Source organism: Heterodontus francisci, chromosome 39 (assembly GCF_036365525.1).
Source record: "Heterodontus francisci isolate sHetFra1 chromosome 39, sHetFra1.hap1, whole genome shotgun sequence".
Lineage (NCBI taxonomy): Eukaryota > Metazoa > Chordata > Chondrichthyes > Heterodontiformes > Heterodontidae > Heterodontus > Heterodontus francisci.
The window spans coordinates 34,196,172-34,212,508 of record NC_090409.1 but is presented as its reverse complement, the minus strand read 5'-3'; the positions used below and the strand labels follow the sequence as shown (position 1 = coordinate 34,212,508).

The window sequence follows — 16,337 nt, the reverse complement described above, 5'->3', positions numbered from 1 at the left end:
CAATTAATTTGCAGGATGGTATCTCCAGAATTGCTGCTAAAATCATTGCTTGCATGACATTTATATATTCCTGAATCCTTTCTGTTAACATGGAGTATAGTCAGTGTAACATTGTCTGGAGATGTTAGTATTCTGTCATTATCCTGGACAGGGTGATTATCCTTAAACCATATCCGTGATTGTATAAAGCCCGAAGTGTGACAAGTTAGTAAAATGGTATCGATGTTTTCCACTGGTTTTGAATTGTTGGACGATACAGTGACAGTGGAAACTCGTTCTGTAAATACAATTAAAAAGGAAATGGGGATACACAATTTTCTACACCACACTCAGTGGTTATTCCTGTAGTAAATTCATAACCAGACAAACTAGATCTAATATAACATTCAGATAATATCTGATATATGGATAGGTGTTTTTGGTTTACAAAAACATAAATAACACCTGTGAATTGGTGATAAATTAGTGAGGTTGAAGAAGTAGAAAGAGGAAAGAACTGCGGCAGGAACTTAATTTTTCGAGGAACCTTTGTTTCAATTTTATTTTGAGTTCAATGATTCTTATGTATTTGCAGAATCAATAGTTAGTGGCTCACCAAGTCAATGGAAGTGAATAGGGGATGGAAAGTATAATGGGTGCCTGCAATAACAACCATTTTGTGTCCCCATCAAAGTAGAATTTCACCACTTAAATAGTTTTAAATTAATATATTTGTAGCATGTTATATTTAAATGTTAATTTTCTGAAAGCTGAATGGCTTTGCAGAGGGTGCAGAAGAGATTTACTAGAATGGGTCCAGAGTTGAGGGTGTACAATTATGTGGATATAATGGAGAAGCTGGTGTTGTTCTCCTTCCAGTAGAGAAGGCGACAGGGAGATTTGATAGACATTTGGAAAACCAATTAGAATGAAAGTTCTTGGCTAATGCAGGTCTTTTTAAGATCCTTTAAGAAGCAAAATACGAAACAGCTTCCACCCTTGATATGTGAGTGTGTCTCTATCTCTCCTATATTCAATGTCAAAGTCTCCAGTTAGAAATGTATATGTAAGAAAGTGGGAGACAGATCAAGCATTACAACTATTTGATAATTTGATTCTTATTGCGTCAATTTGAAGATTATTTAGAAATGTTTGTTCGTGTAACCGATACATTGATAGCCAGAAGTTTATCACAAAACAGGACCGAGGAACCTCATTTTCTTAATCAATGACCTATTCAAGTTCAGTCTATTTGTAGAATTAACTATCAGACAGCTTCACCATTCCACTGGTGGACAACAAACTAATCTAATAAAATGGAAAAATGTGTTACCTACCTATTACAGCCATTTGTTTAGTTGAGGCACTGTACCTTTTGGTTACATTGTTAAAGGCCTGACAGATATAATTTCCACTGTCATTTAAAGTAATGCTAGTAATGATAAGTTGTTGCCCTTTTTGTTGAAGAGAGGTACCATTCAGATACCATTCCAATTCAGCGGGTGGGTTTGAGTCCACAGAACATGAAAAAGTAACAGTTCTTCCAGTAATGTAAAGAGGTAAATCAGGGTTAATGGATATATTAGGAAGATCTGGTCCATCTAAAATAAATGCACAAATGGATTGTAATAAAATTATGCAAAAAATGAAAAGCAGTAGCGGACTGTATAAATATGAAGACCACCACCACAGAAACTACACACCCATGTGTTTTCTACACACTATCAATCACACTGGTATATAAACTTAAGTCAATAAGTTGGAGAGACAACATTTACTGGAAAATTACTCACATGTCTGTTTCCTGCCCTTTAATTTCATAGCATGTTGCAAGACCAGTTAAACACCATAACTCTGGTTTGTTGAATAAACACATGGTGAGTTATTGATTTGTACAAATGAAGTCAGTCCTCAGATAGATTCTGGGCATTGAAATTCCTGAGTAAAGGGCCTGGTATTAGAGTATAGTTTGGACCAGACACATCACCTTTCATTTGTGAAACTAATTCCATCATGGCATCATTGACAGGCAGGATTGATGGGTTGGCAGCCTCTGGCAGAAATCCTGCTCGTTTTGCATTTACTGACACCGATTACTGCACCAATGTAGTGGTGGAAACGCAATGCCAGTTCCAGTGTGTACTGGTGGGCACCTGTTGTGCATTTCCCAGTATGCAGTGGTGGAGACTCAAAGCAAGTTTCCACTGTGTGTCATGGTGGGGGCTCCAATGCCACTTTCCCAGTGTAATAATGAGGGTTCAATGTCAGTTTCCAAGCTTGCAATGGTGTTAATTGTATAGCAAATGAGAATTTAATTGTGTTCACGTGGTGGGCATAAAGTGGGTGTTACGATCAGGTGAGAAAGGTGTCTGAGGGTCCGTCTCAGTCTTCACCTAGTCTTACCGTACCAGGGTTTTATTTTTAACACAGTGTTTTTAGCTCCCCCTTGGTGAATCCTTGTTCACCGCTTTCCAATTATAAGACAAAGAAACCAGCACAAGCAGGTTTTCTTCGGTTGAAAGGAGAAAAGTTGAGATTTATTTAACATAAACTCTAATTAGGTTAACGCCTATGGATACACAATGCGCCCACGATAGCATGCATATGCGATACACACATGCAAATAGAGACAGAAAAGAGCAGAAAAAAAAATCAAGTGGAAAAGTTTGAGGCAATATCGGAAGAGTTTTTATTATGGTTCTTCAAGCTCATTGTAGAGTCCTAGTTTGTAGGTAGATCTTGCTTTTTTGTTGGGGCCCTGTATTCTTCCTAAACCTTCTTTGCTGTCGGAGTCTTTTCTCTCTTGGGGTTCATGTGTCTTCAGTGGACAGAGGCTTGTGAGAAAGAGATGGGAGCAGATAGGACAGACCTTCTCAGTCCAGGAGCAAATGGACCCTTTCAGTTCAAACTGTTATTACAATTCAGAAAAACCCAGGTTGCCAAGCCAGTTAGTCATGTGACTAACTGGTCAGACCACATCTTGGATTGTATCACCTTAGCAGTCTTTGGAATGTTCCTCTTACACAATACCTGGTGATCAAAGTCCATTGTGGGTTGAATGTGTCAGGGAATGGTCCTTTGTCCTTCCAAGCACCGCCTGTTAATATGCAAATATCTTTTCCAGCCACGGCTGATCTGTTTAACAAGTCCTTTCTTCACTCCAGTAACAGTTTAAAATCAATGTTTGTTGCAGAAATTTTCTTAGCTTTGCTAATTATTACTTAACTTTGTAGAAGCAGAAAAGCAGGACACAGCTAATCTAACCACAACCAACGGTCATAAATTGTAGACAGAGCAGCTAACCACAATCAGACATTACGGCCAGATATGGTGTCTGGAATGGGCATTGAATTAAGGAACTAGCTTGTTATTGTTGAAACTGATGTTTTGCTGACCTCGGACTGTGCATGGTGTATAGTCACGTAGGCAGTCCTGTGGTTATCTTGCGGTTTTATGTCTGACCCTGCATGGTGCACCGTTACGCAGGCAGTCTTGTGGGTGTTTATCTAATTGTGAAACTGTTAGCTCTGCCTCTTTTATACTATATAAATCCACGGCGATCTGTAGCTCTTTGGGAGTAGCGCTGGACCACATTTAGGTAAGGTGTGCTCCCCCATGATACCATGCAATAAAGGGTTTGATTCTCAATGTCTGAGTCCGGAGAATTTGTTCAACAATTGGGCACAATCTGGATTTTCTCCAACAGTTTGGCGTAGTCGGCAGGATCCCTGAGTTCACAGGATCCAAAAGAACCTAGTGAAAAAAAAACTAATCGACAGGATCAGGGGTAAGTCAACTTTTCTGCGACCCTAGTGTCTCAATCACCCAGCCTGAGCCGGAATTAAGAGGGCGACTGGGCCCCACGTGAAGGCCAGATAACTGGGAGTGGGGGACTAAAGGGGTCAAGGAAGAATTGGCTGAAACCTGATCAGAAAAGATCTAAAATTCCACGAAGGGAAGTTGAAAAGGAGAAAGTAGAAAATCCAGTAAAATGTGGCGAATTCGGTGTAGTAGTAGTACCAAATTCTGGGAATTTGGTGATCCTAATTTGAGTTTGCACGAGCTGTTCCTCCACCGGGTGGAATAAAGAGGCTGTGGGACAAAAGGAGTTAGGACAACCGTCTGGGACGGTGAACGACTGGGGCTGTAACTAAACTACCAAATTGACCCGACAGGCACGTGATCGTTGCTCCTGAGTACACGAGCCGGAATCTGGCCCTAAAGAGAGAGGCTGTGAGATGGAGGGAGAACGAAAGAGCGTTGGCCTGAGAGACAGGGGTGTGCCGGTTAGCTGACCTTGAGAATTTAACATTAACTGTGCCTGTTCGTATCCTTGTGTCTATTCGTTTTGTTGTGTCTTGTTTGTTTTCCTGTGTTTTAATGCTACTTGATTCATAGAAAAGAACTCGTAAATTTAGAAGGTTTTGAGAAAGTAGAAGTAAGAGTGGACTCAACGGCTTCCAAGAAGGAAGGGTTGCCACCGGGGACAAGTAAACCATGTCCTCTGGAGAAAGGCAACCCACGTCCGTTTGCCCCCTCGAAGGAGACGCAGAAGCGCCACGGTAAATATGTGTTTTAAAGATAGGTATGTTTTAGAGTAAAACAAGTAACTGTGTCTTTGATTCGACTGTGAGAATGTCGGAAGCTTCGGCGAATGAATTGAATATCTGGGAAGAACAGCTTGTATTCTGTAGAACTGACTATCGTTAACTCTTTGTTGTCTGGCTTTAATGTTAAAAGCATGAGTCTATTAAGTTGTTTGGAATTGAATGAATGTGAAAAGTGATTGTTGAGTGTGTTCATTTCGATTTAAGATTGTGCACCCAGGAATGGGATATAAAATTGAATTATATTTTAAGTTAAAGTTTTATTTTTAGTTGGTTTTGCAACTGTGAAAAGGCAATGAACAATTTTCTGAGGGATAAGCTTCAGCCATGAAGGTCTGAAGATGTCTGGCAGAAATCTAATTTGGGGTTTGGAACATTGTTTTAATTGGAAACTCTGCTATTGTTTTATTTTACAGTCTAAATTTGAAGACATGTTTTACTGACTGTTATATTGTTTTAAGGGAAAGAAAGGATAGAAAAGGAGGTATAGGAAAGATTCTGTCTATTTAAAAAGATTAAAGTTTGTGTAAGGACCTAGTGTTAAGTCTTTTGTTGTAAGAATGTTAAATAACTTTTTCTTTCGTTTTTGGTTTTATTACAGTCATTTGAAAAGGCGCCTGAAGAAAGAGCAAGAAAATGATGTAATTTACCTATCTTTTAAAATAAGCACGTGCTATTCTGTTCTGTTGTGTGTAGTTAATAAGTATTATAAGTTAATAAGTCTGAATTGAATTAATACTGTTAAGGTTAATTGACCTGTTTAAGTTGAAGAACTGGAAATGTCATTTGCAACCACAATGTCGAGTTTTGGAGGAGTCTTAAGTTCCGGACAGGGGACTCACTCATATAACATCGGCAGTTTTGATTTTTAAATATTATTGCAATGAATTGGAATTGGAATCATCTTTGTCGTAAAAATCCTTGGATTAGGAACCTCTTACAAGAGATACAAAAAGCTTGGAAACAATTGGAGTTTAATCTAAAATGCTGTCTTTCCTGATGGAGATGCTTTCCTTTGAAGTTGAAAAATGTTACACATGATTTTGTTGTTTTTAAACCCTAAGGATACCAAAAGGATTGAAAAGGTTTAAAATAGATAGTTCTTTTCGATCAGAAAAGAAAGGTTTCGTAAAGTGACGTAGCTGAGAATGTTTTGCTCCGCCCCCTTGGAGACAAACAAAGAACTTAACCCGCTGCAGCTTTTTGCATTGCTGAGAGTCAAATTTATACATATTGGACATTGTTAAATTTTACATTTCTAATAGACAGATAGAATTGGACAAATTAACCCATTGGGCTCAGGGGCAGAGCCACAATGGATTCTTTTTAAGCAGGTGACGGCAGGTTCCAAGGCCACATGAGAACTGATGCCACAACAAGAGATCCAGCAGCTTTGAGAATTTAAAACTGAATTGCAGACATCAAATATCATAGCATCTTTATCAATGAGATAAAATGCTTGAGAAGGAAAGATATTTGCAAACACTTCTGTCCTTAACGTACAAAAAGTACAACCAAGTCTGGGCATAAGAAATTGGAATCAATAAACAAAATTTAATTGATATGAGCGGTTATTTTAATGCACTAAAAGGGAAATTTATCTGATATTTAAGAGGACAATCAAAGTTTTAGAAAATAACAAATCAGTGGTTTACTGTGTTGGACATTAGCAATGGGTTCTGGTCCATACAGTTGGCACAAGAGTGTCAAAATAAATTTGCATTTACGTTCAAGGGACAACAGTACATCTGGACGTGTCCCTCCCAGGGATTTTATAATAATCCATCGATATTCCACCTTCCTTCAGAAGGTTAGAGTGAAAGTTAAGCTGAAAATGGCACCGATAATGAAGGAAAAGGTTTCTTATTTGGGAATAATAATAACACAGGGAAAGCATGAGACAGAGCAAAAGTGAGTGCAGACAATCCTCGAACTCCCCTAGCGCAAGATATTAAAGCTCTAAAAAAAAAGGACTGTTCCTATTTCTGGTTATGAGGTTAAACAGACAAGAAGCACCAACCCCCACGGTTAACCCCACATCCGAATTACCGACGAGTAAGGTTACGACCCAACAGCCACAAGTGACTGGTCTCCCTTGCCCAGTCTTGACTACAGGACTAGAAAATAGACTTGCGATAATAAAACCTAATAAAATTGTATTTGATAATGTAAAGCTTGAGTTGGTACCGGTAATATTGATTTTCTCAGATATCCAGCTACCTGACTGGTGCCCTGAGAAGACCCGAGAGTTGTACAAGGTATTACTGTAACAATTGTTGAGACAGGAATTTGGTAATGAGAAAATAATAAAGGGAAAGAGCCATAAACGCAGTTTAGTGAATGACGCAGCCACAGTCCTTAATACAGGAACTTCAATTGTCAATACTATAGATTTGGAAAATGTGGACCAGAAGGTTAGAACTCTCAGTCAGCTAGTAAAGGATATTTTTTTTAAAAAGGAACAAAAGGCACAGAAGTGGTGTAGCTAAAGTAGGACAGGATCTGTCAAAAACGGTGACAGGACTGGTGAGAGTACGGGAAGGTCATGCTCATACTATTAATGATATCATAGAAAAGGTAAAGGAGGTCCACGACATTTCAAATAATGAAAGTGTTTGTAGTACATATGGTCCGTGGATGTTAGAACAAACGAAGGAAAATTGGAGGCAAATTGATGCAGGACAGGTACCAGTTTGGATCAATTACACCCAGTTGGAGGACTTAGCTAGTCACACAAATGATAAAATTATCAGGTGCCAACTCAGAAAACTTAAGGTATGGAAAGGTCAGGGATGTGTAAATACAGGATCTATGAGTATTGGAGTTGTGTTGGAAATACCTGTAATTCTGAGAGATAAGTTAGGGATACAATTACATGAAGTAGAAAATATAGGAGTGATAAGGGGAAAAGATTACATAAAATACAATGATATTTTACCATATGTTGTGGAAATTGGAAAAGAGGTAATTGGAACAACATTGTCCATTGTCTGAGTGTAGTCTGGAAAACCAGGTGATCATATGTCCTCATCCTATATATAAAACGGCAGAATCAAAATGTGGATTTAATACCACTGTAAATTGCACCATGAAGACTAGGAAAGCATTGTCAGGACTAACCCATGTGGCCTATATGGGAAAGGGGAGATGTTGCTTAACCACCACAGCGAAGGAGTACCAGTATGGACATAAACGGACTTGTCCGGTGAGCAACAGTACATTTTGGTTCAACCCACAAATACCAACCCGAGTAGGGAAGACGGAGTTGGTACAGATACATGAGCAAAAGACAGAAACGATAACTGTGACAGAAAGTATTAAGGAGGATTTGACAAATTACCTCCGAGAATATGAATATACTATTCAGCCATTGCTCACACGCTTGGGTAAAGAGAGACAGCAGCTGGAAGCCATTGCAAGCTGGAACAACAGTCGAAGAAGATGCTACAAGATGAGATTGACAAGATAAATGATTCTACCTGGAAGGAGGACTTATGGAACTGGGGGTCAGACGTGCAGATACACCCCTGGTTTAGAATTATCTCCCATGTCCTGATAGTGGTTTTGGGTATCATGGTGTTAGATGTGACATACTTAATTTGGCAACTTAAGAAATTAATTAGGCAATGCAAGAGGATGTATGAACACAGGTTGGACAGCTACCCGAAAAGCAATTAGTGTTTGAACTTGCTCTGTAAAAGGAGGGACAATTAGTTATGCCATAAAAAGGGTAATTGTATAACCTTTTCATATATACTTAAAGTGAGGAAATGAATGATCAATGTACTTTCTGAAATTGTATTATGTTTATACAATCGATTATGTAACAGTGATGTTTAAATGAATTTTTAATTGTACAAGTGTACCACCTTTTATGTTGCAAGCAAGTATTTGAAGCCCCTGCAAAACTTATGCCTTTACAAAATTCCCGCTGCCCCCTTGTGATATAAGCAGGCGACGTATTGAGTGCGACCCCTCCGGGTGTTGAAGGCTGTTTCTAGACAAATAGAGACCATTAAAGGCACCGAGGTGGGATCAAGAGAAGGATTCTTAAAAGGGTTGTAGAAGAGTCAAGAGGGGACTGTGAGAACGGAATTTTAGAATTTTAAGAACAGAATATTATGGGGACATTTAAGCTGAGATTAATCAGTTATGTATTGCTAACTTGGCCTTGTGGCTGCTACAGCGCGATGGCAGAAAAAGATATTATGCTTCAATGACTACTTTAAATACCTCTCCCCTCCACATACGATGATATTGTGTTATCATGGTATGATAAAAGGAGGGATTGTTGGAGAAATTTTCTTAGCTTTGTTAATTATTACTTAACTTTGTAGAAGCAGAAAAGCAGGACACAGCTAATCTAACCACAACCAACGGTCATAAATTGTAGACAGAGCAGCTAACCACAATCAGACATTACGGCCAGATATGGTGTCTGGAATGGGCATTGAATTAAGGAACTAGCTTGTTATTGTTGAAACTGATGTTTTGCTGACCTTGGACTGTGCATGGTGTATAGTCACGTAGGCAGTCCTGTGGTTATCTTGCGGTTTTATGTCTGACCCTGCATGGTGCACCGTTACGTAGGCAGTCTTGTGGGTGTTTATCTAATTGTGAAACTGTTAGCTCTGCCTCTTTTCTACTATATAAATCCACGGCGATCTGTAGCTCTTTGGGAGTAGCGTTGGACCGCATTTAGGTAAGGTGTGTCCCCCATAATATCATGCAATAAAGGGTTTGATTCTCAATGTCTGAGTCCGGAGAATTTGTTCAACAATTGGGTACAATCTGGATTTTCTCCAACAATGTTCATGACGAAATAAATGCTCCTCATTCTTGGTAGGTGCGGGCCTAGCAAAGCAGTGGGATTCAATTGTGCTCCTATATATAGGAGCAGACTGAAACTATGGTGGATGGTGTTTGGAGGTGCATGTTTTTAATGTGCGTCTCTAAAAACAAAAGCTTATAAAGAATGAAAAGATTCACCTCCAGTTCTACCTTCACCATCTGGCTTTCTGAAGTAGAACAATTGATGGGTTTCCAATGCCAGCTTCACAGTGTGTAGTGCTGGAGCCCAATGCCACCTTCCCCAGTATGTAGTTTTGGGGTCCAATGGCACTACTGCAGTGTGTAATAGTGGGGGACTAATGCTGGTTCACCAGTGTGTGGTCTTGCGGGAGGTCCAATGCCAGTTTTCCCAGTGTTCAGAGGCAGGACCTGGAAATCAGTTTCCCAGTCAGAATGAACTACAGAACAATGAATTTACATTACAAAAGTGGCAATGAAGCATTTGAAAGTGAATTTTGATAGAGTGGTAGATCTGCAGGGCACCACACTGATTTGGGATGGAGTCAACGCCAGTCACAGCTATGCAGCATGTCTTCAGCAATTTCAGGCCCCTGATCTTTATCAAACCAGTTGAATCCAGCTAGGTCCAGGAATTGCAGCACAAGAGTTGAAAGTGGCAAAATCACCAAAGTTTCCTGCTTCTGAAGCTATCCAGTGACTCCTGTTGAACGTGTATGTTTTGGAGTTCAGAAATGGACAGGATCTGCTTCCTGTAGTGAGGGTGAATTTGGGTAACTGCAAATTTTCCCTCAAAATGCACGATCTGTAAAAATCTGCTCCGCACATATTGTACCAATGTTGGATCACAATTTATTTTGAAATAAAATGTCTATAAAATTATATTTTGATTTGCTCAATTATGATTTATTTCCCAAAAACAGATTTCCAGTTTCTGGGATCTAAAAATTAAATAACTAACGTTATGGCAAAAAGCTGGTATAGATTACATCACTAGCAATAGACTTAATAGCGATGGGCAATGTTATCTGAGAATCATAATTCAATGGTGTGCACTCCCAAAAGAGTTCTTTTGTTCAAGATTATTTTGTAAATAAGCAGATGCAACATAAACTGATAAATATCACTGCCTGTCAGTGAGTACCATTTTTCTTACAAGTTCTGTCTCTAAAAGGTCAAATTATTTCAAGTATACTTCTCCAGGTAAATAAACTCATGTTAAATTAAACTTGCTTCATTGAAGTGATGAACTGGGATCTCCTATTTTAATTGCTCCACAGTTGGCAGATGTTCTTTCAGCTGCCTTGGCCCGAGGCTCTGGAACTTCCTCCTTACACCTCTTCAGCTCCCTACCTCTCTCCTCTTTTCACATGCTCCTTCTGACACTGACTCTTCCTTCTCCTTTGCTGACCATACTGCTGATTAATGTGATTTCTCCCTTCTGTTTTCAAGTTAAACAGTTCCTTTAACTACTTGAGAATTGGACAAGCCAGCATCATAGCCTGATAGCTGCTGCAGCTGAATACTATAAAATAAATTGTCAATCAGGAAAGAAACAGGGAAAAAAAATCAAGAACAAACCTACAGGTTTGAAAACGTCTTGACAAAAATAGATTTCAAATAAGGAACCAAATCTGGATTTGAATATTAATGAAGCAGATGTTGCCACATTCAGTAGTCCAATGCCAGCACATCGAGAAGTAAAAGTTTACAGAATGAAAATTCTGACAATGTGATGTGTGCAATGATAATGTTGAAGTAAACACTGAGCTAACTAATACTGAGGAAAACTTACACCATTTCTTTATGTTTTAGTTATTACCAAATGCTAATGAATTTATGGTGCTTTTTAAAGTACCATTTTTCAACAACTAAACAATTCTTTTGATGAAAATCGAACAACATATTATTTTGTTAGTATTAATATTGTTCAGTCAATTAAAGTTGTTGGAAAAGAAAATAATCTTAGCACGCAGTGCAAATCGGAGCTGGGGAAGGGGGGTGGGTGGTGAACATGTCACTCGCTCATTATACGCCCTGTCCAATACTCAGTTCCATTGACTTCAATAGAACTGAATATCAGACCAGCCGCAGAATAAGCTACAGATGAAATACCTGTTCATGAGAACGCCCAGAACAAATGGCTGCCTTGTTCTTTCACCACGTCATACTGTTAATGTTTTCAGCTGGCAGTAATTACTGTATGCAATAACAGTACATAAATTTGTACTGATCAAATAGGTATGTTATAAGGAGCATGTTAAAAGAGAAGAAAGGTAGGGAGCTGAAGAGGTGTAAGGAGGAAATTCCAGAGCCTGGGACCAAGGCAGCTGAAAGAACAACTGCCAACTGTGGAGCAATTAAAATAGGGGACGTCAAAACCCCAGAATCAGAAGAATGCAGACAACTCTAAGGCTTATAGGGCTGGAGGGGTCTACAGAGATAGGGAGAAAGAATGATGTTGTACCCATGGCATGTGAACTGTCATCAGATCTCAACATCTTGTGCTACTCAGGGATACAATCACCTAGGTATGGAATAGTGGGTGGACACCTGCCTCATCAGCTTGGACCAGGAGAAGGCCTTTGACAGGATATCGCACACCGACATGATGGACGTGCTCACCAAAATTGGGTTTGGGGAGGGAATCTGTAATTGGATCCAACTGTTCTACACAAACATCAGTAGCACAGTTTCAATAAATGGGTGGCAATCAAAGTTTTCCGATTAAACTTGCAGTCAGGTAGGGTTGTCCTCTCTCCCCTGTCTTGTTTGTTTGCTGTATTAAACCTTTACTAGCAGAAAGGATGCGGACACAAGAGGGGTGACAATCATAGCATTCAGGTCAAAGCCTCCCTGTATATGGACGACGCCGTCATCTTCTGTTCGTAATCGCTGTCAGTTCACAGGCTGATGAGTTGGAACTGGCCTCGGGAGACAAAGTAAATCACAAGTATGAGGCCATGTTCTTTGGTAACTGGTCCTTTGCCCCCTTTACTGTCAGGTCAAGTGACCTGAACATGGTTCGGAAAGGTTGCGGCATGTCCGAAAAACTGGAAGGAGCGTATAGCCATGGTGGAACAGAAAATGGGCATGTGGGAGCTTTGTTCCCTCTCCACTGTGGGTAAGAACCTGGTCATCAGGTGTGAGGCACTCTCTGTTGCTGTCAATGGCCCAGGTCTGGCCCATACCCAACTCTTGCACCGTGGGAGTCACACGAGAATTCTTCCACTTTATCTGGAGATTGAAAATGACTGTGTCTACTGGAACATGATGTTCAAACTTCTATATAAAAGAGGGAAAAACGTACGTGATGTCTCCCTCATCCACATTTGCCTGTTGGTGCATCAAGCTGTGCATAGACCCACAGTACGTAAAAACCAAGTGTCATGGGGAGATGGTGGGATTCTCTCTTGTTGGAGGCAATGACCATCCCCAGCAAGAGAGAATCCAACCATCTCCCCTTGACATTCAACAGCATTACCATCGCTGAATCCCCACTATCAATAACCTGGGGGGTTACCATTGACCAAAACTAAACTGGACCGGCAATATAAATATTGTGGTTACAAGAGGAGGTCAGAGGCAGAGAATTTTTTTAATGATTATTTGTTCCTGGGATGTGGGTGTCGCTGGCTAGGCCAGCATTTATTGCCCATCCCTAATTGCCCGTGAGAAGGTGACGGTGAGCTGCCTTCGTGAACTGCTGCTGTCCATGTGGGGTAGGTACACCCACAGTGCTGTTAGGAAGGGAGTTCCAGGATTTTGACCCAGAACAGTGATTGAACGGCGATATAGTTCCAAGTCAGGGTGGTGTGTGGCTTGGAGAGGAACTTGCAGGCGTTGGTGTTCACATGTATCTGCTGCCCTTGTCATTCCAGGTGGTAGAGGTTGTGGGTTTGGAAGGTGCTGTCTAAGGACCCTTTGGATGTTGCTGCAGTGCATCTTGTCGATGATACACACTGCTGCCACTGTGCGTTGGTGGTGGAGGGAGTGAATGTTTGTAGATGGGGTGCCAGTGAGGCGGGCTGCTTTATCCTGGATGGTGTTGAGCTTCTTGAGTGTTGTTGGAACTGCACCCATCCAGGTAAGTGGAGATTATTCATCACACTCCTGACCTGCGCTTTGCAGAGTCAGGAGGTGAGTTACTTGCCACAGAGTTCCTAACCTCTGACCTGCTCTTGTAGTCACGGTATTTATATGGCTACTCCAGTTCAATTTCTGGTCAATGGTAATGCCTAGGATGTTGATAGTGGGACATTCAGCGATCATAATGCCACTGAATGTCAAGGGGAGATGGTTACATTCTCTCTTGTTGGAGATGGTCATTGCCTGGCATTTGTGTGGCGCGAATGCTACTTGCCACTTATCAGCCCAAGCCTAGATATTGTTCAGGTCTTGTTGCAGTTCTACATGGACTGCTTCAGTATCTGAGGAGCCATGAATGGTGCTGAACATTGTGCAATCATTGGCGTACATCCTCACTTCTGACCTTATGATTGAAGGAAGGTCATTGATTAAGCAGCTGAAGATGGTTGGGCCTCAGACACTACCCTGAGGAACTCCTGCAGTGATGTCCTGGAGCTGAGCTGATTGACCTCCAACAACCACAACCATCTTCCTTTGTGCTAAGTACGACTCCAACCAGTCGGAGAGATTTCCTCCTGATTCCCATTGTCTCCAGTTCTGCTAGGGCTCCTCAATGCCATACTTGGTCAAATGCTGCCTTGATGTCAAGGGCAGACACCCCACCTCACCTCTAAGTTCATCTCTTTTGTCCATGTTTGAACCAAGGTTGTAATGAGGTCAGAAGCTGAGTGGCCCTGGCAGAACACAAACTGAGCGTCACTGAGCAGGATATTGCTAAGCAAGTGCCGCTTGACAGTACTGTTGACAACACCTTCCATCACTTTACTGATGAGAGAGTAGAGTAATGGGTTGGTAATAGGTCGGGTTGGATTTGTCCTGCTTTTTGCCTGCAGGACATACCTGGGTAAGTGTCCACATTGCCAGGTAGATGTCGTGTTGTAGCTGAACTGAAACAGCTTGGCTAGGAATGCAGCAAGTTCTGGAGCACAGAGCTTCAGATCTATTGCTGGAATGCTGTCAGGGCCCATAGCCTTTGTAGTATCCAGGGACTTCAGTCTGTGGTGAGTAACTCGCCCCTGACTCACCAGAGCCTGTCCACCATCTACAAGGCACAAGCCAGGAGGGTGATAGAATATTCTCCACTTGCCTAATAAGTGCAGCTCCAACAACACTCAAGAAGCTCGGCACCATCCAAGACAAAGCAGCCTGCTTGATTGGCACCCCATCCATCACCTTCAACATTCACTCCCTCCACCTCCAACACACAGTGTGGCCGCAGTGTGTACCATCTACAAGATGAACTGCAGCAACTGTACACATTACGCCCGGTGCGGTCTCACCAAGGCTCTATACAACTGCAGCAATTCTTCTTTACTTTTGTACTCAAATCCTCTTACAATAAAGGCCAACATACCATTTGCTTTCCCAATTACTTGCTGCACCTGCATGTTAGCTTTCAGTGACTTATGAACAATGACACCCAGGTCCCTTTGAGCATCAATACTTCCCAAACTCTCACCATTTAAGAAATACTCTGCATTTCTGTTTTTCCTACCTAAAGTGGATAACTTCACACTTTTCCATATTATATTCCATCTGTCATGTTCGCCCACGCACTTGGACTGTCTAAATCCCCTTGAAGCCTATTTGCACCCTCAACAGAACCCACGTTCCCACTAGTTTTGTGTTATCAGCAAACTTGGAAATATTATAATTGGTCCCCACATTCAAATCATTGATAGAGACTGTGATTTGCTGGGGCCCAAGTATTGATCCTTGCGGTACCCCACTAGTCACAGCCTGCAACCCTGAAAATGACCCGTTTATTCCTACCCTCTGTTTTCTGTCGGTTAACCAATTCACAATCCATGCCAGTATATCACCCCAAATCCCATGTGCTCTAATTTTGCTTACTATCCTCTTGTGTGGGACCTTATCAAAAGCTTCCTGAAAATCCAAATACATCATATCCATTGGTTCCCCCTTATCTATTCTGCTACTTACATCCTCAAAAAACTCCAATAGGTTGTCAAACATGATTTCCCTTTCATAAATCCAAGTTGACTCTGCCTAATTCTACCATTATTTTCCAAGTGTCCATTTATCACATCCTTTATAATAAATTCTAGCATTTTCTCTACTGCTGATGTCAGGCTAACAGGTCTGCAGTTCCCTGTTTTCTCTCTCCCTCCTTTCTTAAATAGTGGGGTTACATTTGCTACCTTACAATCTTCAGGAAGCGCTCCAGAATCTATAGAATATTGGAAGATGATCACCAATGCATCCACTATCTCTACATCCACCTCTTTCAACACTCTGGTATGTAGATAATCAGGTCCAGAGTATTTATCAACTTTCAGTCCCATCAATTTCTCACGTACTACTTTTTTACAAATATTAATTTCTTTCAGTTCCTCATTCTTGCTCGTCCCTTGGTTCTTTAGTATTTCTGGAAGGTTTTTTGTATCTTCTATGAAGACAGACACAAAGTATTTTTTAATTGCTCTGCCATTTCCTTATGCCCCATTATAAATTCTACTATCTCTGCCTGTAATGGACCCACATTTGTCTTTGCAAATCTTTTCCTTTTTACATACCTATAGAAGCTTTTACAGTCTGTTTTTATACTTCTTGCTAGTTTATTTTCATATTCTATTTTCTCTTTATCAGTTCCTTGGTCCTCCTTTACTGAATTCTAAAATGCTCCCATTGCTCAGGCTTACTACTTTTTGACAACTTTATAAGCCTTTTCCTTTGCTGTCATACAATCTTTAACGTCTCTTGTTAGCCATGGTTGGATCATCTTTCCTGCTCGGTGTTTATGCCTCAAAGGAATGTAAATGTATTGCAAAC

The 16,337-nt window shown here is 40.7% G+C and overlaps 2 protein-coding genes across 3 annotated transcripts in view; one reads left to right on the top strand and one right to left on the bottom strand.

Annotated features, from left to right (window-relative positions):
• Positions 1-16,337, top strand: part of LOC137352710 (carcinoembryonic antigen-related cell adhesion molecule 5-like) — a 721,824-nt gene that overhangs the window by 414,131 nt on the left and 291,356 nt on the right. The window lies entirely within an intron of this gene.
• Positions 1-16,337, bottom strand: part of LOC137352906 (uncharacterized) — a 227,969-nt gene that overhangs the window by 110,805 nt on the left and 100,827 nt on the right. Inside the window, exons 5-6 of the mRNA XM_068018751.1 lie at positions 1,317-1,580; positions 2-277 (exon numbers count right to left, since the gene is read on the bottom strand). Of these exons, the coding sequence (XP_067874852.1) occupies positions 2-277; positions 1,317-1,580 (540 nt within the window). The remainder of the gene's footprint in view (position 1; positions 278-1,316; positions 1,581-16,337) is intronic.